Source organism: Tinamus guttatus, unplaced genomic scaffold (genome assembly GCF_059628265.1).
Source record: "Tinamus guttatus ecotype Peru unplaced genomic scaffold, ASM5962826v1 Tinamus_guttatus_pri_ptg000513l, whole genome shotgun sequence".
Classification (NCBI taxonomy): domain Eukaryota; kingdom Metazoa; phylum Chordata; class Aves; order Tinamiformes; family Tinamidae; genus Tinamus; species Tinamus guttatus.
In genome coordinates, this window is record NW_028289047.1 from 572,666 (window position 1) to 595,855 (window position 23,190).

The following is a 23,190-nucleotide window of genomic DNA, read 5'->3' on the forward strand; positions in this document are numbered from 1 at the left end:
TACTCCTGTAATCTTGATGTTACAGTTTCTACTTAATTCCTGGAATCATTACTGATACCCATGATTTACTGTGAATAATACCATAATGGCCATTCTCCACTCTTCAGGCAAAATTCTAATGGAACCCAACAGAACCCCCTGAATTCTTTTAAAATGATCTAAACTATGCGCATGAAAATAAAGTTTCGTTTATGGAAAAATACAGAGCTGACAGAACAACTTGATCACTATGGTAAGAAGTAACTACTGCTTGCTCAGAAAACATTTGGAGATGCATCTGTTTATCAATGCACTTTTTCCTTTTCTCCCTTGTCTCTCTGCCTGCTCATTTCTTCTTAGGACAGGAAGAAAGTCCTTCCTCAAGGATGGTCCTGACTCTCATTGAAGCAGTGTTCACTGAAGGCAACAGGGTCACCCCAGATTGAAAGGAAACCTGCTCTAAGTAAGTGCTTAGTCCTGTTGCCTGCCAGCAAAGTGCACTTTATTACCACAGAGCTAGAGACCTTCATATCATGTTCCAGGACCAAAACCAAATAACACAGTCTTAATCCTAGGTCTAACGATACAGCTCTCTGTGGAGAGCCACCACAAAACATTCTGACCACCATGTCTGTCCCACTAGACACTTCTACCAGGTCTCTGCCCTTGCCCTCTACACCACAGGAGATTCTCCGTACAACAGGAACCCTTGTCTGGTGAATTAAAGTGTTTACAAGATTCGTTCTTGCTACCAGTATTGACCTATTGACCGAACATGCTGAAATAGCAACCTGTGACATCCCCAGGCTTTACTCTAGTGCAATTTTTTAAACAAGAATTAAATAATCTGCTACTGCTGCCAAAAAGGGAGCAGGGAAGGAGTGGAGTAGGATTTTTTCAAGAACTGATGCTCAATCTCTCTGTCCATGAAATAAGACAAGTGTTCTGCATCCTACTTCTCCATCCTGCTTCTCAGCCTCAAGGGTATTTTTTTCTGCCTTGAAGAGATAGAATCAGTTGTCCTGTTTCTAAATGTCAGTAAAGTTATTTCTACATTTCCAGATGTAAAAGATCTGTCACATTGCTGGTTCTACCTTTCTAAGTTCATGCCCTTTTTTGAACTCTTCTGCCACAAACCAGGCCATTTATGCCTGCAGAAATGGAAAATAAAAAGGTGAGAACACTTTAACTGTGGCCTGAAATAAAACCAAACCAACCAAATCAAAACAAACCTAAACAAAACTGAAAACAAACCAACAAACAAAAACAAACAAAAAATATGTAAGCAGCAATAACAATTAAGTCATTGCTTGATGGATCTGCTAGGACTTTCAATTCACTCAATGAATTTTAGCTAGAAAGTCTATTCCTAGCTTGTGTTTGATTCCAGTTAGTTGGGTTTACAAAGTAATTAGTGCTATCCAAAAATATCCTGTTTTTTCCTGAATTGGAGCCAAATATTTCTGCACTAATTTTTTGCAATTTTGCAGACTGTAAACCTGCATAAGCAACCTGCATAAGCATATAAGTGAAATGATAAACGGCCTCTCTGACGTAGGAATGTATGAGACTTTGCATTTTCCTTTTCAACACGAGAGGCCTCCCTAAAATGAGCCTAAAAGTAAGGAGAATAAATCAGTCTATAATATCACTAGAAGTGAAATTTTAGACCATACAGACTACTTTGCAAAGTGTCATATTCACAGGCCTTGAACTTCAGTAGTTGTCTGTGCTTTGACCTCAGGGACAAAAAGACTGCAGACAAGTAACAGCTGTAATCCATCTCCCGAATCTTGAGGGACGGGATGTCAAAGAGCAGATGGGGAGGAAGAAGACAGCACAGGGCTTCCCACATCTTCCCAGAGTGCAGGTGCCTTCTTGCCTGTGATCTAGTGGAGTGGTCCTCGGCACCTGCTGAAGAGCTGCTGGAGAAGAGCCACCAGGGGAATTAAGACAGCAGTGAATCCTAGTAGCTGTCAAAGCAGGAGACTTATCTTTTATGGTTGGAAAAGACCTTTAAAATCATCAAGTCCAACTGTATATGCTAGGATAGGTCAGCCATTTTGGTGAATAAGCACTGAAAGAGATTGGCAATGTCACGTACTGAGAGGTAGAGGTGAAGGTAAGTGCCTCTAGCTGCTGTTGTGTTAAAGAGCCACTACCACGGGATGCTTCAGCATCTGTACCTGGTAGGGTAGCTCTTGGTCAAATTTCTCATGGCCACATTTCCTCTGCTCTAATGTGTTTGCACTGTGGTCAGAGGATGTGTTACTGACCTACCTAAGAAACTATTTCAGAAGATGATATTCTTTGTTAAAATTGCAACAGAAACAGAGAAATAGGCTTAGAGGGCTAGGGGACCTTTTTAGGTGTGCAAACCTTACTAAATCCAAGAGATATCAGTGTAAGTCCAAAAGGAGAATGAGCTCAAACACACACAGCTTTCATGGTGCATTACCATGAGCTTTTGCAAGTACTCCTTAGGTTCTGCACTGGCCCACAGGGCTCCTTAGTCTCCTACTGCCCTTCCTGTGCCTGAGAAATTCAGACCTGTGAATTGAGTTACACTAGAAAAGGAATTTTTGCAGCATTTCATATTCCTACATGCAGAACACTCTTCCATATCCATATGTCTTAGGCCCTGAGGTATCACTGTGCCACAGAGGTCAAGACGATGTAAAACACTTAAACTATTTAGCTGCTGTATTTAGAAATGCAGAGCTACTTCTGGTCCTGCAAGGGTTTCACACAGAAGGTTGAGGGTAGCAGTTAGAATAAAATTAGAATAAAAAGAGGGACAAGAAGAGAAAATACAGTAAGAGGTCAATTACATTTTCCTCCAAAGCTACATCAGTTCTTATGCAGGGATAAAACTTGAATATAAATACATGCCTTTAAGTTAATGATATTCAACAGCATGCCCCAATCCTGTGTTGCAACAGGATGTTTCTGTGTTCCAGCAGAATACTGATGTTTTCTGTCTCTCTCTCTTTATAATTTTTCATGCCACCTGTGCATGTTTCCAGATCATGTTTTTTTTTTGCACAAACGTACTCAGAACATGGTAAGCACTCAAGTGTTACAAAGCTAACAAATCTGGGCTGTAGGGAAGCTTAACAACAGCAAAAGGAATGTAATACTCTGGACTACCCTGCGAAGCCCTAAGCAACACATACACTGAGATGAGCAATAATAATCCCAGTGAAAAAAAAAAGAAGTGTAGAACTAACAGTCAGAATGCAAAAAAAAAAAAAGTTGTAGCTTATCTTCAAGTATTCTTATTTGAGAAACTATACACTACTTAGAGATGGAAAATTGCACGGGTGTTGACTATGGTATTTAGAAGGGAACACCCTTTGTTTGAACTTTATGGGCCTTAGACACATTTATTTCTTAGCTATCCTCAGAAGGTTTCTTCTCTACTCATGGAAAAAACAGCAGATTTGCCTCTTGGCCAGGAGAAGGAGCCAGATCGTAAGCTGCTACAACAGAACACAGCTCTGTGTAAAATCTGTGCAGCTGCACACACCTACACAGACGGAGAATCTGCCACTTCTCCATACTCCACGCTAAGGAAAGACTCCAGCTTGGTGCACAATGGCATTGCTTTTTGTTTCAAACAGGTTCAAACTGTAACTACAGATTAATTACAGCTAGGCTATATGATTAACTAGATTATACACATTTCTGTAAAATTAATCTTTCCCAGCTTTTCTTTTCTCCTGTTTTTTTCCCTCCACTAAAAGATTATTCACCACACTTTTATGGAGCCCAATACTAAAGGAAAACACTTCATGTTTAATAAATTTCAGCCTCGGGAGAAAAAAATGTTCAAACTACCTACAGATGTGAGTCCTATTTAAACATCTGCATTGGAAGCCTAAGTTGCTTGTCTGGCTTTGTTTTGCATGGAAACAAATTAAACCCTAGGGTTTCAGCCTGAAGAAATGCCCATTTCTGTGGGAAGTCCTGATCTTGCTATCACCAAAACACCAACAAAACCAGCACAAACCAATTTCCTGTTTAATGAAACTGGCCCATGTTTTCTCTCTCCTCCCAAAGATAGACTGCCCCACGCAATGTGGTCAGCACTTTGTCTGGGTGAGAAGGCTGGGCAATCTGCAGCACACTGTTAGGCCAACAGGAGAAAGCTGCTCACAAGGCTGTTCCTCAGCCTGAACGGCTCCTGTCCATTCTGGCTGAAGAGAGTATCTGGCAGGTAGATTAATCCTATCCATCTTTTATGATGACACTACCAAATGGAGCAAAGGCAGTGGAAGGAACATCTGTATTGCCTTCCGGGAAAACCTCCCTTTAAAGATTTCATTTTAGGTCAAAATCTGTGAACAAATGACTTTTTTCATCTGTGGGTCATGACCTGATGTGCTTTGTGCAGGTTTGCTTTCATGCTTCTTGCTTCCTCTCAGCTGCAACCATGCAAGCCCAGAGAAATTACCACATGGCCAACTCTGAAAAATTACAAAACGGTGCAAACTGCAAGAAAAATGGTGCATACTGCAAGAAAAGCAGATAATGTTGCCTGATGTGTTGAGGAAGAGTAGTCTTTTTAGAGAGATCGTATTTTGCAATACTCACTGATGTGACTACAGTGAACATGACAGCAACAAGCATTTAATAATAAAATGAAAATATTCCTACCCTCAACATGTGGAAACTAATTCTGAAGGGTTTAGATTCAAATTATTTTGATCAAGTGGCATAATGTACAATCTATGAATTTCCAAATGCTCCAAAACAGGGACTACTTGATTTTGTCATAAGAAGAGTGCTATGCTCCAGTCTGGTTAAACAAATCAGGTTTGGCAAGTCTTTGAGAAAAAAATTAAAGATGCCAGGAGCCCCAGTACCAATTCAGAACCTCAGAAGCATAGGCTTTAAGGTATATTTTTGAGTTGAGCATAGCTCAAATGAAGTCTGGGGAATGACTTAAATACTTCAAGTTGACACTCTGGAGCCTTGGAGAGCTCTAGGGGCAAAATAATTAAAACAAGCTCTTTTTAAAAGTCTTTTAATTTCTTACTTTGGTAATTAAAATTATTTGCTGTACACTGTCACCTTATTTTTTCTGGAATGCACTTCTTTCAAGTATTCTATTTTTTCTTCATTTGAGATACAATCTACTTAAAAGCTCATGGAATGCTAAAGCATCTGCTTTTAGTTTGTGATACTGGCACAAGTTCAGGGATATATATATATGTACATATGTGTGTATGTGTGCGTATATATATATGTAAGTATGTATATGTGAGAAAACATCCTATCTATATATATTTTTAAAAATGTTCAATGCAAGATACCACCACATAATCCATAAAACTAATTGAAGAATGTTTCAGTAAAGACCTTTAAATCAAGGGATTCAATGCACAATCACCCCACTTAAGTGCCTGTCATGATTAAAATCTTGGTTCTGAAAATGATTCTTGAGTCTCCGTGACCAAAAGCTTATCTAAGTGTGCAACTACAACAGTTTGAGCATAAACTGTGTGAGAAGTTTGTGACATCTGTGCATCTGATGAATTCTTCAGGCCGCTAAGGAAGACATGGTCAGAACAAAGTTCAGAAAAATACTATTTAGCCTATGCTAGATTGCGCAATGAAAAAAAAGGTTGTTTTTTAGGCAGAAGTAATTTCAACAGTGGAAAATCACACTGGAGATAAGATGGCTTACTTTTTATCCATCTAGAGACTCAAGAAAAAGCCCAGGCATAACAACTAATGTTTAATAGTACAATCTGACGAAAGGCCAAAACTATCTATGCTGCATTTACACTTGGAGCCTTCATTGTGATGGCCAATGCTAATGGACATATCCATGGCCAAAGGACAGCTCTGGCTCTCCAGGGCCTGTGTAAGTCTGTTCAGTGCAGAAAGCTGGAATCAATTTCTGTGTGGTATCTATTTCTATTCAGAGCATGGTTTCTACTCCTCTCAAGTCCTCCAAACGGCAGATTTTTCTTCTCTTTGGCACATGGCTTGATTTCATGACATTCTGAGGTAAGCAGGGCAAGTCATTTCTCAGATAAGGAAGAAAGGAATCTATGCTATCATTTTCTAACTTTTTGTCACATTGGTTTCAGAAACATCTCTGTGCTTAACATAGAAGAGTCTGTTTTGGAACAGAATCTCCCCGTTCTTTTCTAAAGCCTCTGATGACATCTACTTGGAAAGGGTGAGGTGTTTATTAATGCTGCAGGAAGACTTAAAATTTACACCTCTCTTTTTCAAGTCAGTACATGCCAAAATTGAATTTGGGTTTTCACCTTCATCCTGCAACTTCATTTTTAAATAAAATGAAATAGTGTGGGTCTGCAGAGAGAACTTTTCTTGTAGTGTTTTTTGGTTTGCTTTAGAGTTTTGTTACTCCATTATAGTTGAGTTTTATTTGCAAAAGAAATAAGTTGCATGGTGTAGAATTGGAAATTCAGTAACGTAATGATCCAAAGTAGCTACCATGTTGCTTGATCTGACACACAAGCCCTGGAGAACAAAGGAAAATGGGTCACACTATTCCAAGTACCTAATCCAAAACACATTAATATTACTAAAAATGCTCTCAGTCATTCAACAGGTTTATCAAGACTACAGATACACCAGCAGCAAATCAGGTCATTTGTTTAGCAAAAAAAAAAAAAAAAAAAAGAATCAACAAAAGTTCTCCTTTTACTATTGTCTAAGCAAAGGAGTTGGTTAAATGTTAAAACTCCCACATTTTATAAATCATGTGGCAAGTTCACTGTCTGGCTTTAAGATAAGTAGGAGACTCTTTACCTGAACTGTCAAAGCAAAGCAGGAAATGTTGGGCTTTAGGGTCAAAATTAGGGGCCAAATGCTTCTTTGTCCAAAAAAATAACTTTTTGATAAAGCAGGTCTCAATATAAAAAAAAATGTGACTGACTCTGCTTCCACATATTTTTTCCCCCCAAAACAGCAACAAATGTCATTTCCTTCAATCCTTATCCAAATTATCTTAAGAACTGTTAAAAAGTTTTATGAAGAAAATTAACTTAGTGACCCTACATATATGACTATATTACTTGTCTTTGTCAATATCCGCCTCTTTCATCAACTCATCTTTCAGTATCCTCAGTAGAAAAAACACAGGATACAAAAAAGTATCCTGTGCTTATTCATCACAGTGTTATGATATCCTAGAAAAATACATCCAATTGACTTTCTTCTGTTTACCGATGGTGATATTATGTGCAAACTAGTATCATAAAAAGTCAAATGTGATTATAAGAAAAAAAAATAAAGAATGATAGCATGGAAAATTCTTGCTGATAATAATCAAGCATCAACTCAGTGCTGCTTAGTCATGGATGTGTTTTTTCATTCCTCCTCTTTCTTGAGATCCCTGCTTTCTTATATTCTCTTCTTTCATGACAGCTAGTCATGTTAACACAGTATATTCACATTAGAAACTCAATGTATTATCACAAAATAGCACAAAACCCCCTCATTTCTAACAGCAGAAGGCTCCACCTGGGAGTTTTAAGAAATGAATTAATTTAAAATAAGAGAGCAATATAAATGAAGATATTATAGATATTTAGCTGAATTTGTATTGACCATTGGAGTCACCACTAGAATTAAAGTTCCTCCTAACTGAACAAGTAAAGAAGGGGTAATAATATACTAAACATAAAAATCTATTTAATAAAAGCAAAATAATCTTTAAGTGAAAGAGCAAATATGTGCTTTTTCCCCTCTCCTCTCCTTTTTCCTCTTTCTTTCTTTCTTTCTTTCTTTCTTTCTTTCTTTCTTTCTTTCTTTCTTTCTTTCTTTCTTTCTTTCTTTCTTTCTTTCTTTCTTTCTTTCTTTCTTTCTTTCTTTCTTTCTTTCTTTCTTTCTTTCTTTCTTTCTTTCTTTCTTTCTCTTTCTTTTTTTTATGAACATCAGGTTTTGCTTTGTATTCTGTGCTGGAACCATCCCGAAAATCTCATCCTGAAATGGCAAAAAAAAGCTTATTTGAAAATTTGGTGCAAAATTTGAACAGCCACAAAATACACAGTGCAGATGTCCCCTACTAGACCTATATTTCCTCAAACTTTCTTGTCTTTTAAGTGAATGTGGTCTGATTTAAAAGGTGTATATAGAATCAACATATCACATGATTTGAGATTTTAATGGAAGGACTCTCTACAAGCCTAATCAATGTGTTATTTTGCAGGCAAAACTACTGGCCTCATGGATATGTAGATGACAATTAATATGCTTCATCCTCATAAAAAATGCAAAGCCTAAGCAGCCTCCTGAATACTCATACATATGGTCAAATTCTGCACTTCTAAAATTATACACCAGCAGTGGATCAAAAATAAATCAAAAAAATAAAAGAGCGAAAGGCAGCATAGACTCTAAATATGTTATTTACCAGTTCTGCCCTGCCAGTTACACATTAGCTATCTCATGCTGCAGAAAATGGGGCCCATGCCGTAAAGTATGGGAAAATACTGTTTGCAAGACAACAGTACCAAGTCTTCCCAAAATGCTTATGAGGTAACTGATGAAATTATAGACATGATGGGCACAATATTTGCAGCTTACTTGAACACCTTACTGTTGATGAAACAGAAGCCACTGTCTCAGATCACAGAAATGACAAATTTCTTTTTGCTAATTCTGTTTTTGTTCATTGTCTGTAGTTTGAAATCTAACAAAAGTAATCAAGGAAAGGAAGGAGAAAAAAAGTAAAGCTCCGTTGAATAAGAAGATATATATGTGCTCTACAAGAAGATAATTATGGGCTCTAAAACACTTGGGACTTGTTGTGATCCTGCTACCTCTCTTCTTCCTCTTCCTCCCTGTATATCACACTGCTCCATAGTTTGCCTTTGTCACACTGTCAAGGAAGTCTCTGACTGCATGAGGTTCCTTGTGTGGTCCTCTGTTCTGTTATTTTGAAGTAGAGAGCACTCAGTCTGTTCTTCTTCCCATGGCACATCATCAACATCAGAAAGAACAGGAGGGAGACACTGAGAGCCAATTTCTGCTCTTCAACACAAAGCATGTGCCTCCTGTTTTATTTTATGGAAGCTTTCTAGAGGTTGTTTTCAGGTAATTAGGAAAAAAAAAGTACTGTTGTTATGATGTTTAAATAGTTATTTTGGTGCCTCACATTTAAAACCATAAACAACAGTGAAGTGGTATAACACATAACCACAAAGGTACACAGAAAATAACCGTTACACAAAGAACAGATTATTTACAGAAGGGAACAATCTTCTATCTTGATAAAAACTCTTAAAAACAAGACTTACTGCATTAAATAAACACGGAGTAGTATGGTATCTGCAAGCTTAACCATTCAAAAGCTAAAAGTAGTCCAATTAATCACAGTAAAATATAAATCTTTTCAATGTAAACTTGCGGGAAATCCTGCACATCATGAAGTGGAGAAAAGCTACAATGCATTCTGCAGATTCCTCATGCTCTTCAAATCCACAGTTATGCTCAGCTGGGAAATACTTTTTTTTTTTTTTTTTAAAAAAAGGTTGGAATCTTTTTCAAATATGTTGTTTTTCCTTTAAAAATACATGCTGCCTTTTGTTTTTGTCTGTTTTAAGGATGGCTGCAGCATTGAGCAGAGAAGACATATTTACAAGAACAGCCTTGCATTATTCAGGTCAAATTCTCCCTAAAAGATATATATGCATCTTTTGATATCTTCCCATATACAGCAGATTTCCACTGTATCTAATACAAAACACTTTAAAAGACTTATTTTACAGGTACTAACTGATAGTATCAAAACAAAATTTCTCTGAAGCTGAGAAATATACATACAAATAAGTCACAGAATTTTATCATTTTTTGTGGCCTCCAAAAGATAAGCTTATCCCGTGAAAAGATCCTTTTTTGTAGCAAGGGAAACATCTATTCTATAGTGAAAGTCCAGATATATTCAGAAATAGTTAAAAAAATGCTTAACGATGTAGCGTATTGCCTGAGATAGAAGTGCTGGCGTTATTTTATTCAATAGTCTATTGGGGTGTTTATGCTGAAGGGCAGGAAATTGACTGCAATTCTAAAACAAACAAAAGGATGAATTAAGATGAATTTCATTTAAAATGCTTTGCAATTCCATCTGAAAATCACAGAATCACAGAATGGTTGAGGTTGGAAGGGACCTCTAGGGACCATCTAGTCCAACCGCCTGCTCCAGCACGGACACCCATAGCATGTGGCACAGGGTGGCATCCAGGCGGGTTTGGAAGGTCTCCAGAGAAGGAGACTCCACAGCCTCTCTGGGCAGCCTGTTCCAGTGCTCTGTCACCCTCACAGGAAAGAATTTCCTCCTCACATGGAGATCAGACTTCCCGTGTTTCAGTTTGTCCCCATTACCCCTTGTCCTGTCACTGGCCACCACCAGGAAAAGTTTGGCCCCATCCCCCTTGCATTCTCCCTTATACGTATTGATCTCCCCTGTATATGTTGATCAAATCTCCTCTCAGCCTTCTCTTCTCCAGGCTAAACAGGCTCAGCTCACTTAGACTTTCCTCATAAGATAGATGCTGCATCTATCATCATCATCTTTAATCATCTTTGTCGCTCTACGATGGACCCTCTCCAGAAGCTCAATGTCCTTCTTGTACTGGGGGGCCCAAAACAGCACCCAATACTTCAGGCGCGGCCTCAACAGAGCTGCGTAGAGGGACAGGATCCCCTCCCTCGACCTGCTGGCAATGCTCCTCCTGATGCAGGCCAGGATCCCCTTGGCCTTCTTGGCCATGAGGGCACATCACTGCCTCATGGTTAACTTGTTGTCAACCAGGACTCCCAAATCCCTCTCTGCGGAGCTGCTTTCCAGCAGGTCAACCCCTAGTCTGTCCTGGTGCCTGGGGTTATTCCTCCCCAGGGGCAAGACCCTGCACTTGTCCTTGTTGAACCCCACGAGGTTCCTCTCTGCCCAACTCTCTGGGCAGTCCTGGTCCCTCTGAATGGCAGTGCAGCCACTGTCGGCCACTCCTCCCAGTTTGGTATCGTCCACAAACTTGCTCAGGGTGCAATCTGTGCCCTCATCCAAGTCATTGATGAACAAGCTGAACAGAATAAAATAGGAAAACAGAATAGCATATCTTGTTTAAAGTTGTGAGCGCACAAAGAGGCTGCACCCACTGATATAAAAGGAGAATTTGATTCAATGTGCCAGTGCTGACACTGAGTCTACTGCATCCCTGTATTCATCCATCACTGAAAAACCCCCAAATTCCCTTCCACTTACCTGCTTCCCTTTTGATGAAGGGAAAGATGCTCTACAGGTAAGCTGAGTTCCAAGAAGATAACAAGGAGTACAAAGAAATCGATTATTTTCCCAATTCAAGCACTGTAGTATCTCAGTACATTTTAGGCACTTGGGAGTTAGCACTTCTCCTCCCTCATCTTACACTGAGGTATAATCTGGAGACCTCACTGTACTCTTTTATTCCTCCTAGTGCAGACATACAGCCATCACAGTCCATGATAAAAACCTTTCCCTCAAGGCATTCTTAGCTTTTCTTCACTTTACATACCTACCTCTAAGCAGAGTTTACATCAAGAGACCTCTATATACAATGAAAACCGCATCTGAAAAAGCAACGTAAATGGCTACACAACCCTTAAACCCTTACCCATCACAGTTGACTAGCATTTCCCATGGAAACTAGTGAGAACTGTGACTTTGTCAATGGAATATAAGCGAGAATGTGGTGAAAGAAATAAGATCACAACAAAAATACATTTTGCTTCTTGAGAAAGATGTTTGATTATAACTTTCTTTTAGCCAACTCATAAACCAAGATAACAGTTCAGGTATGTTCTCACAATTTTCACATTTTTGTCCTATAAAAGTTAATAGAGTTGAACAAAACTTGCATATATTTTCACACACATAGTTTCCCTTCACTTACTATAATTATTGCAATTTTGAGCAAATAATTCCTCAGATTATCTTGACTGTTCTAGATCTTTCAACTTAATTCATAACTGCATGTAAAAAGAATTTCCATATTTAAAACGGCTGTTTATCCATCAATTTATATTTTTATTAAACATAGGCATCTGGTATCACCCAGAGCTGAAAAACAATTCCACTATGATCAGTGGCTCAACTTTCCTTTTTACTTCCCTAGGTAAATTCTGTCTATTTATGAATAAAATAAATAAACTATAGCTTATGGACACGTTTTTCTTTCATCTTCACTTACAAAATGACTTTGTAGGGAACCCAGAAAGCCATAACCTTTTCTTCTATCTTTTTATTCTGACATAAAATAGAAAAATGTCACTGTAATCATTTTGGCTGTAGCCTCAAATAAGAACTCCTAAAAATCAAACATGATGACACGTTTCTATTTAGTGACCCAAACACCTCATTTCTCTTTAGTCAACTTGGGACAATAAAGGAAAGTTGGGTTTGGGAAAGATGCACATATACAATCCCTTTCCAAGCAGGAAGGTTTATGCAAGTTCAAAAAATAATCAGCAAAATTCATGAAGGAAAAATTAGTAAGAGCTCTTAAACACAAAAGACATCATCCTCGAATCAGAAATTCTGAGTCACAAATTGTTGTTGAGTAGCATCTTAAGGAAGTGTTTTTTACATACACAAGAACATTTGCCCTATTTTTTTTGTCTTTTCCATATACTTCTGGCTGTTGTTGGAGTCTAGTTACTGGGTAAGACTGAAGACTGTTCCATGTCTTTAGACAGTCAGAATATTTCCAGAGCCCCAAATGTGTTCCGATCCAGGCTTATAGCCCTAAATCCAAACAGAGCGGATTTCCCTCATCTGGAGTTGCTACATAATCAGGGCATATAGTGAAACCCTGGCATGGAGGCATGTGACTTACCTGTGCATTCATGTTGTAGTCCTTTCCCGTAGTACCCCTTTTCACAGATGCACTCGAACTGGCCAGTGTGAGTTCCACATTTACAGCTTGCCATGACATCGCAGCAGTTTTCATTTGCCTCACAGAGATATGAGCAATAGGATATATCTTCTTGGATGTAACTGCCAGAGGGCAGGTCTGAAATATATCAGTTAAAAACAAAAAATCCAACCAAAAATCCCCCCACAGCTTCGCAATACTTCATTAATGAAATGCATCTTAAAAACCTGTTTTTAAACCCTGAGCAATAGCAATGGTAGCATGAAATAGAACCTTGCTTCACATGAAGTGCAAAAAAGCTTAGTGTTCTTATTCTGGAAAAAAAGTTTTCTGGAACCGATAGCACAAAATCTTTCCCCAAAATCTTTCATCTACCGGAAGTAAAACACACTACTTATATAGTATTTTAAAATGAAATAAAGGAGATGATAGATAGATAATATTAATGGCTAGTCTGATGCTTGTAGGAAGTCTCATTCAAGTAGCAGTGGCTTACAAACGAAGCCATTAGCCACGAGACCATCTGTTTTCACATTTCTAGCTGTTTCTTACATGCCTGTTGAAATCACTTGTGCCTTCAGTTCTTTTTTTTTTTTTTTTGAGGATAAAGTAGGTAAAAAATGATAAAAACCCAGGCTAAACTCTTTTTACTTTTTCTACAATTTCAGTAAAATAAACCATATTTATCTTTATTGAGAGATATTAAAGACTTCTATATAGGCTAACTTTTGATCCCAAGCACCAAAAGGCACAGAGAGAAGGCATGAGCCCTGTACTGGGTAACTCTCTTGTCTTTTGGAGAAGCACTGCCAGTATTGTATATTCACACAAAACATATACTGGATCAATGGCTCAGTCTGTTCCTTCTCAGCCAAAATGAAGAGTTGAGGGGATGTTTGTGTGCACACACCAAGGAGGAGAACTTAGCTCACATTTTATTGACTGTGAGTAGCCACAAACTGTTTATCCATTCACCTGAAAAATGAATGCCTCTGCTGGAAAGTGAAAGTGTAAATAAAAATATAAGGAATCATAACTACATGAAATGTAATACAGAGACAATATTGGAGATCTTTCTTTTTAAACCCATGATCTCTGTGGGACTTCTGAGATTACCACATCAATACCTTCATGAAGGGCTCTACGTGCCAGAGCTTCAAACTCAGTAAAACTGTGAAGAAGGTAGCAATGATCTTCTTTTGGATGGGAAGCCATGTCATTCAGTTCTCGGATGTTCCCCTGCCATATCCCAAAGGTGAAGATCTCCACTCCAAATTCACGCAAGGATGCTGCAATGGGTCTTGGATCTCCTCCGTTGGAATATCCATCAGTAATAAGAAATATGACCTTTGTGGCATTTCCACGGGCGTGCCGCAGTATTTGCTGGAAGACAAAATGAAACGCTGTATCTCAGGCAAACGTTTAGCAGTTGAGCTTATCTCAACATTACTTTCTGCCATTATTCAGCTCTATTTGGGTTATGCAGCTTGACTAAGTTTTTGAAAGACTACCCACTACTAACAAAGATAAACCATCTGCAAACAGAGACTAAGGTTACACAAGGCCAAACACTGACTCACACTTCTGATGCCCACGGTCTGCCCAATCGCAGCTGAAAAGAGACTTTTTCACACTGATCACCCATGCAAAAGCAAAGACCCCAACCAGTGCTTTAGCAACTCTATTTAGACAAATCTATTTATATTTGTTCCTTGGGAGAAAACTTCAGATATTGCCAACTGCCCTAATGTCAAGAAGAGTGATGTAGATGCATGTCAGCTGAAAGTTTGGTCCATTTTGCCTCACTGTTCACCAGTGCCATTCAGCTCCAAACTTTTTTGACTCTTTAGAAATAGGCCAGGAGTTCATCATATCCTACCACGCAAACAGGCTGAAGATATGCTGCAAATGCTGGCAGGCCCCCTGTCATTATCATGGCTTTCAGCATCTGCTCCACGAACAAATTCCAAAGAATTTCCACATTTTCCTTCCCAACTTTCATTTGCCTTTTCCTACTCTAACAAGTGAAATTTCTAGAAGTTCCGGAAAACAAAACAGTGACTGCGTCATTCACATCTTCTAAGACAGATGGAGATATTCTTACCAAGCAATTTGGTAGCATATGTGAATGGACAGAGAATATGTCTGAAAGCACATATAGACACATGCCTGGGTTTGAGAGAGAAGGCAGGAGATGGGATAGATGCTGCCCAGAACTGGAGCTTTGAACACAGCACAGTGCAGGCACCTGATGTGCAACACAAAGAGAACAGCTTTGCTTGCTGAGGCTTATAAACCTTTCTTACAGAGAGGAAGTTGAATAGGTTTTATAAACAGATGGCAACTGTGACTGGTTAGAAACAAGTTCTTACTAAGGCTATATCTACATGCCAAGCTAAATTTACAAATCAAAAGCAAATAATTTGAATACATCTGCCGTTCAAAAAGGCTCCAGAGTCATCACGCACGGGGTGACTTACTTCCCTAAATTTTACCTTGAACATCCCTCCTGCAGTCAGGTGTTTTATCTTTACTGCACTAGGAAATTGGAGCCTAAATTAAAAAAGAAGACTTCAAAATTGTAATTTAACACATGGAAAATGAAGTTCCCAAGGTGGCAACCAAACAACTGGTAATTACCAGCAGTTTACCATGCCACCATGCATTCAATGACTGCATGTCAAGTCAAAGCCAGCAAATGGCTATAGATTTTAACAAATCAGCCAATTAAAGAAAAAGAAACAAATGTGACTACAACACTTTATTCTGTGCAAATGGCTTATCCACAACAGATCCCTCTCAAAAAATCAAAATCCCTTGTCCTTTGCACACTTAAGTTCCCTTCTTCTTTGCTAGGTCACTAGCAGCAAGTGGCTTGGAAAGAGGGCAAACACCACTTCAAAGCACGTAATTTCAATATGAGGCGCACATTGCAAAATCTAGCGGTTTCCATTAAAAAAAAAGACAGTCTGGATTATCAATTAATTTAATTTCAGCATCTGCACTACTACATTACTATACTGCACTGATGTAAATATTTAAGGGTAAAGGGGGAGAGAAGCTATGAGATTCGGCAGCATTCTCCCTGTCTTCATAGTCACAGAGTACTTACAGAAAAAGCAAAGGGTACAGATGGGCACAGCAATAAAGGCATCTTCCACAAATAATAAGACACCTTCTATTAACCTGTTCTTAGAGACTTTGAGTGCTGCAGATTTTACATGGGCAGGCTGTTCCACTCGCTTTACAGCAGTGAGCACTTTGACTTGTTTATGCTTGTCTCCATGTTGCAGTAATTTCTTGTCCTCTTTTCAATGGGAAGAGATTCTTCTCTTTTTCTCTACAGCAATCCTTCACTGAAGTCAATGCTCTCCAGACTTCTCACCTTAATGAGGTACCTTCTCTCTCTTTTTTAGGCCAAAACACAATTCCTATTCTTTCCTCTCAACACATTTTTTCCTGCTCATCCTTGTTGCTCTTCTCTGAATTCTCACCAATTGGTCTACACTTTACTTGAGGTACAGTACCCAGACTGGACACACTAGCACCAGTCTTACCACACCAAAGACAATGTATATTGTGCTTCCTTACAGGTAGCATTTTTATTTGTAACTCTCAGAATGGTGATTGGTTTTCTGCTGGTGGTGCATTTTTATTTTTCTTATGAGCCTGAGGCAACTCATATGATTTGATATCTTTTAAACCACTTTAAATTTTGATCCATGCACTCCTTAGGCCACTTGGGATTTACTGATATTCTCTCCCCTGTGAGCATTTAGGCTGCTGGTTATTTCTACCCCAGTATAGCACTCCATATTTGTCCTTACTGAATCATACTTTCCTCCTTATTATAGCTTACTAAAATTCCTGTAGTTAGTTCATTCTGCTTCAAAAACTGCCAATAGTCCCATCTACCCCATTGATATCTAAAAACTAAATGATTGCTCCCTCTATAGAAGGCATAGAGAGTATTTTGACATTATTCAGTAGCACTGAAGCAGGTCATGCACTGTCCATCACATCCTTTCAGTCTGACAATGCACTAATGCTATTTACTCCATGAATCTGTTTGTAGACAGGCAGTCAGAGTGCCTCCAAAAATGTAAAACTTGTAGAACTTACTTAAAGTAAAACTTTTAATTTTTAAAAGTAAAACTTAATCAAAGCCTCACAGCTTGGGCCAGTTAAAATAACCTGCTGAGATTTCATAAGCTTGTGGGGTAAGCCAGGCTGAATTTCAGCACAATTTGATTTTGACTTGGCAGTTCCTTGATTTTGGGTATCTAATAGGCTAAATGAAGCCATACGCAAAACAACAGCACTGCTGTCTGAAAGGGTGCCAACCAAAGTGCTGCTGTTGGGCTTTGTTTTATTATTACTGGAATGCAAAACCCAAAGGGAGTGAAACAAATCTGTCCCTTAGGCTCTGGAAACCAAACCTATTGTTCTTCATGTGGCTTGAGTCATAAGTGAAAAACCCGAATAAAGTGCAAAATTGGAATGAAAAGAATCAGGAAGACAATGCACTAGATGGAATGAAGACACAAATTAGCAAAATGTGAATGCCTCTGAAAATGGATGTCATATTCTATAAAAAACGGTAATGCAAGAGAAGAAGGGAATTCTACTTATAATTTAGAATTCTAGAATTAACATTGCCATTTTAAGAAAGAATTCTGACAAATTAATCTTTATCAAAATTATTAACTCTTTAGGTTGATATTCTCCATCTACGATATTTTTCTCAGCTGTTTCAGTGAAAATTGGGTGCTACTTCTGAAAACAAGTTCAGTAAAGAAATATGTTTCAGCCACATTTATTTGTTTTGTGTGGCTGTAGGATCTCTGATCTCTGCAGCAGGAACTTTCAGCCTGTGACAAAACAATTTGTTAGAAGTGGCCATCTACCCTCTTTTGTGGAAAAGTACAAATCAGTACAAGTTGTGAAACTTGTGTACGTGAACAGAAACTACAGCTTGCACATGCTGGCAAGACTCCCAGTGCAATTTGGGAAACTGCTAGTGCAATTCTCTAAAGATCCCACCTGCACTCAGCTTGCTCTAGCAGAAGAGCTATATAGCCCAAGACTATGTTGTAAAAAGGGGTACGAAGTTTAATTTTGGCAGCACCTGGCTTTGAAAGTTCAGTAATACTATTTCAAAGCAGCTTCCTTCTGTGTGTAGCATAAAGCTGCACAGACACTGCATATGAAGGTAGCAGATGGCATTACACATTGCCCCAGTTTTCAGCAAGTGGCACTCACAGTGGGTAGCAAACAAGCCTCCGTATCTTCCTCAAATATGCGTCTGTCACAGGTCTCCAAGGCCAGTTAGCAAGCTAGCTTGTATCCTTGCAGTGCAGCCAGCACAGCACAAATATTGGAAAGGGCTAATTAATTCTGATGAGTAAACTGTGGTGCCAAGATGGAGGCCTGCAGCTAGCAATGTCCCTTAGGGGTCAATACTGGCTCCAATCTTGTTCAATTTATTCATCAGCTGCTTGGATGAAGGCACAGAGTCACCCTCAGCAAGTCTGCAGATGATACAGAACCGGCAGGAGTGGCTAATGCACCAGAGTGGCTAATGCACCACAGGGCTGTGCCGCCATCCAGAGGGACCAGGACATCCCAGAGAGGAACCTCATGAGGTTTAACCAAGGCAAGTGCAGGGTCCTGTCCCTGGGGAGGAACAACCCCAGGCATGAGGACAGGCTGGGGGCAACCTGCTGCAGAGCAGCTCTGCAGGGAAGGACTTGAGAGTCCTGGTGGACAACAAGGTGACCATGAGTCAGCAATGTGCCCTTGTGGCCAAGAAGGGCAATGGGATCCTGGCCTGCATGAGGAGGAGCGTTGCCAGCAGGTTGAGGGAGGGAATCCTGTTCCTCTCCTCAGCTCTGGTGAGGCCGCACCTGGAGTATTGGGTACAGGTCTGGGCTCCCCAGTACAACAGGGATGTGGAGGTACTGGAGAGAGTCTAGGGAAGGGCCACAAGATGATTAAGGAGTGAGCATCTCTCATCTGAGAGAAGGCTGAGAGAGAGCTCAGCCTGTTCAGCCTGGAGAAGTTTGAGTGGGGATTTTGGTAATATGTACAGATAAACGAAGGGAGGGTATAAAGATGGAGCCAGCCTCTTCACAGTGGTGCTTAATGTCAGGACAAGAAGCAATGGGCACAAACAGAAGCATAAGAAGTTCTCTCTAAATATAAGGAAAAACTTTTTTTACTGTGAGGGGGACTGCGCACTAGAACAGGCTGCCCACAGAAGTTGTGGAATCTCCATCCTTGGAGATACTCAAAACCCACCTTGATAAGGTCTCGTGCAACAGTCCTAGGGGACCCTGCTTGTGTAGGGCAGTTGGACTAGACAATCTCCTGAGGTCCCTTCAATCACTCTGCGATGCTGTGACTTGTAAGGGAACTCTGCTCTACACAACCAGACTACCACCGGTGCTATGCAGAGTGGACAGCCCATCTGTGCCTTCTGGGGTGTACAGGAAAGGTCTGCTAGTGCTGCTGAACACTAGCTTATGGGTCACACTAAGTGGAAAGCTTCAGGAACAGGCATTTTTTGAGGGGCAAATGGCATCCTTAGCTATGTGAGCCTACGGTGAGGCAAACAGCCAGTATCTCCTCTGTCTTCCCACTCTGCAAGGGCAACCTCCTCCTTGGGGCAGCACTTTTTTTCTGACACACACAACCACAAATAGAAGTAAGGGAGCATGAAACTGTTTTGCTGCTACCTGACATACTCAAATGATCAGGGGCCAGTGGATCTGAGCAGAGAAGTAGGATAGCTACACATCACCCCTAGAAAGCAAAATGAAACAAAGCCATTAACCTGAGTGGCCCTCAGGTCATGCAGCTGTAACTCTAGATGTACCAGCCCTGCTCTCTAACAGAGGAGAGAAAGAGTAAGAGAGAGAGAGGACTTTCTGTGTTTGAGGAGCAGAGGGGAAAAAAAAAGTGTAAATCTATCTTTAAATCATTTGTATATGTCTGGTGGACCATTTACTGTTTAGTTACAGGAAAATAAAAAACAGCCACTGTTTGGAGCCATGGACAGTCCATTAAGTAAGGGACCATTGTCACAAGTCTTCTGGTGAGCTTTAACATGACATACATCACTAGAGAGCTGCATCATTCTTTCTCTAGTATTTGTGTAATGTTTTACACTATTTTTGTTTTCTTTAACTGAGACCTACACTGCTCTATTCCAAACAATCTTTCCCCTTCTATCTTCAGAAACCTTTCTGAAGGCTGCCCATTTTCCAAAAGAAATTTCATCCATATTAAATGGACATGTTCTCTTAAATCCCAAACTTGCAAGCATGCACACAAGTGATTCCATGCATTTAGCCAGGCCCTGTCAACTCTACAGACTACTAATCTGTATAAAGATGAATCACTTATGACAAAGCTCTGTAGGATTTTCAGTAAATAAAGCATAAAAAATCCACCCAGCATAGTATTGGGAAGATAAAAGGATCCTGGAAAACTATTTCTTGGAAGCATAAATATCCACACCTGCTAGTGATTTTAATTTCATATAAAACTGTGAGCCCTGGCATTACCTAAAATGAGGTGCTAAATGACCTTATTTGAGAACATCTCCTGTTTGATCACAAGTTCATAATAAAAGATAAGTACAAACAAAAGAAAACAATTAATGCTCTTCATTATTACTCTTGAAAGTAAGGTAGAGGACCACTAAATGACCTCTTCTTTGAAAAGCTGCTGTTATAGTACCTGCTTTCTTGTCTATCATTCTTTCATAGGAGTGATAGGTCAATCAGTTTCTGTAAACCTTTCACTCCTTTAGCAAAAATACAACATTCTTTTCACATTAGCAAAAAGTTATTACCATCTGTATTGTATTCAGTCTTGGGTTAGTGCGTACAAATATCTGGCAGGGTCACCATTTCCTTTGTGCCAATAACAGCCCTTAGAATTAAAAATGAGGTCTTGTGCAATAAAAGTTGTTGTATGAAATCCAGTTCTAGAAATTCACTACTGCAAGGCAAAATGAAATCCTATTAGTGCAATCACAAAACGAGCTAAACCACTGACTTCTGAGCTTTTAATATTAATTTAGAATTGATAAAATCATGAGATGAGCAGTATCCAAGACATTTAACAGCCACTACGATGACAGTGTTGAGGCTCCCTGTTACTGCCTTGATTACATGTATTGCATCTAATCCCTAAACACTGGATCTTGGTCCTAATCTCTGGCTTTATGCAGGCTTTTAAAGAGGATTCTGCCCCTACAGAATTTGTCATTAATATACCTGTCTATAGGGAAACAAACTAAAATGGGTTAATCTGTCTCACTTTAAAAGCTGACTTTCAGATAACATCAGCCATCTGCAGGACCCTTGCCAGAATAGGGCTTGCCTTAAAAGGTTTAAGTTGGAACCTAACTATCAAAACAACATTATCCAAGCATTTATCACACACGAAAAAAAGGCAATGTGCCTTGTAGGCAGTGTAGAGAATATCCCATCTAAGGGATACAAAGGCAATGCTATTAGTTGTAGGAAATGAAGAACCACCACTGTATCTCAAAAGTGAAACACAAAGTCCTCTATTACAGAGCTGTTTCTCCCCCCTATAATAATAGCGCACTTGCACTGAATTTGTTTTTACCCTAGGAACTATGCTCTGGATTCAATAAACCTGGTGATTCTTTTCCCTGGGGGATCACTTATTCACAATGAAATAAATAAATGCAATATTATGATATTACATATTTAATTTGCACTATGAATGACAACATAAATAACTATAACATTCATATAGATAATGAGTAAATTATACTTTATTACAAAAATGTGAATATGCGTATATTTGATTAACACACTTGGCCAAACTTTCTTTTTTTAAATCAAAGATATAAAACAATATTAATTAATTTCTCAGTGATGGATTTAGAAGACCTGCATGTCGTTCACTAAGGGAAGTATCAACACTGGTGAACTGTACACTCATTTTGCTCTTTACAATGCTAGTTGGGTTGCTATTCTGTAATTTCACAGATCTAGGCACAACTCCTGAACTGCCCCATTTGCATCAGCACATAGGGATGTGGAGCTGTTTTTGACAAACACGCTCTTGAGCTGCACCATTTTGCAGTGGGCTTCCCACTCTCTCCTCTCTCCATTTCACTCTTCCATGGGTACAGAGATGAGAGGCAGAAAAACACACAGGCCTTAGGACTTTACCAAATGACTGCTTGTGCTTTCTTCCTGACTATGAGAAAGATCCCAAAAGCTCACACTTTGTTTCAAGCTCCTTTTGCTTTTATTTTTCCGCTAGGTAAAACATCCAAGTGTGAAAGAAACATTTAAACTAAACGCATATTCTGAGCCCTCCTCACCAAAAGAAAAAAATACATATGTGTATATACATACATATATATATATATGCATACACACATAAAAAGGGATCAACCCTAGTTTTTGATGGGGCTGAGGCATTTTGCTGCCAAATCCTGAGCAGTCCTGGGAAGCCTGGTTCTTCCATAGCAGGAATGCAGAGTTGCAGTGTGACAAAAATGTTACCCTGAAGCATAACATATATCATCCTACATAAAGGAAACGAGTATGTTTCCAGTGCTCCCTCTGTAAAAGAACAAACACCTGACTTCAACACCCTTTTGTTGTTGTTGTTGTTTGCTGGACACAGGAACTAAAAATACTCCACAGTTACAGGTCTGGGATTCCAATTGCCATGCTTCACCCTTTCTCCTCTTGGATTTTTCAAATCTTTATTCGTCATTGCTGTGCAAACTCTGAAGAACTGGTGCTCTTACCTGGCATTATATTAACTAATAGAAACGGTTTCCCTGAATATTCTCCTAGCAGGAACTGCACACAGAATTTAAGGAGATCGGTGTCTGCAGGATACACCTGCACATTTGAATAATGCTACAAGCAACAACCACTAAATGTTACAATCAGATAGAAAGAACAGACATATAAGATGCAGTGACTTCACGCTACTCAAGTGTTGTGCAATGAGTGGCTCTTCAGAATCATGTGCTTAGTCTATGCATGCATCTTTATCTTTTCTATCCTTTTCTATCCCTTCTTTCTTCAATCTAAAATTTCCTTGCTAGAGTTATCTCCCTCTCGTTTTTCGAAATTCCAACATGAGAGTTTGGGGTTTTTTGCATAATTTTGAGAATGAACTTTCCATCTCTTTCCATTCTCATACTGTATTATTACAGTGTGAGAATCTTAACTAAGAAAGCAAGTCATCCTCTTAAATACCTTCATAAAAGTAATATTTTATTTCTTGTGCTTAGCCATATGACTTC

At 39.2% G+C, this 23,190-nt stretch overlaps 1 protein-coding gene across 1 annotated transcript in view; it reads right to left on the reverse strand.

Moving 5' to 3' along the window:
* The window catches only part of SVEP1 (sushi, von Willebrand factor type A, EGF and pentraxin domain containing 1), a 122,515-nt gene that overhangs the window by 87,853 nt on the left and 11,472 nt on the right, over nucleotides 1-23,190 (reverse strand). Inside the window, exons 2-3 of the mRNA XM_088533663.1 lie at nucleotides 14,003-14,258; nucleotides 12,837-13,013 (exon numbers count right to left, since the gene is read on the reverse strand). Coding sequence (XP_088389789.1) covers nucleotides 12,837-13,013; nucleotides 14,003-14,258 — 433 coding nt within the window. The remainder of the gene's footprint in view (nucleotides 1-12,836; nucleotides 13,014-14,002; nucleotides 14,259-23,190) is intronic.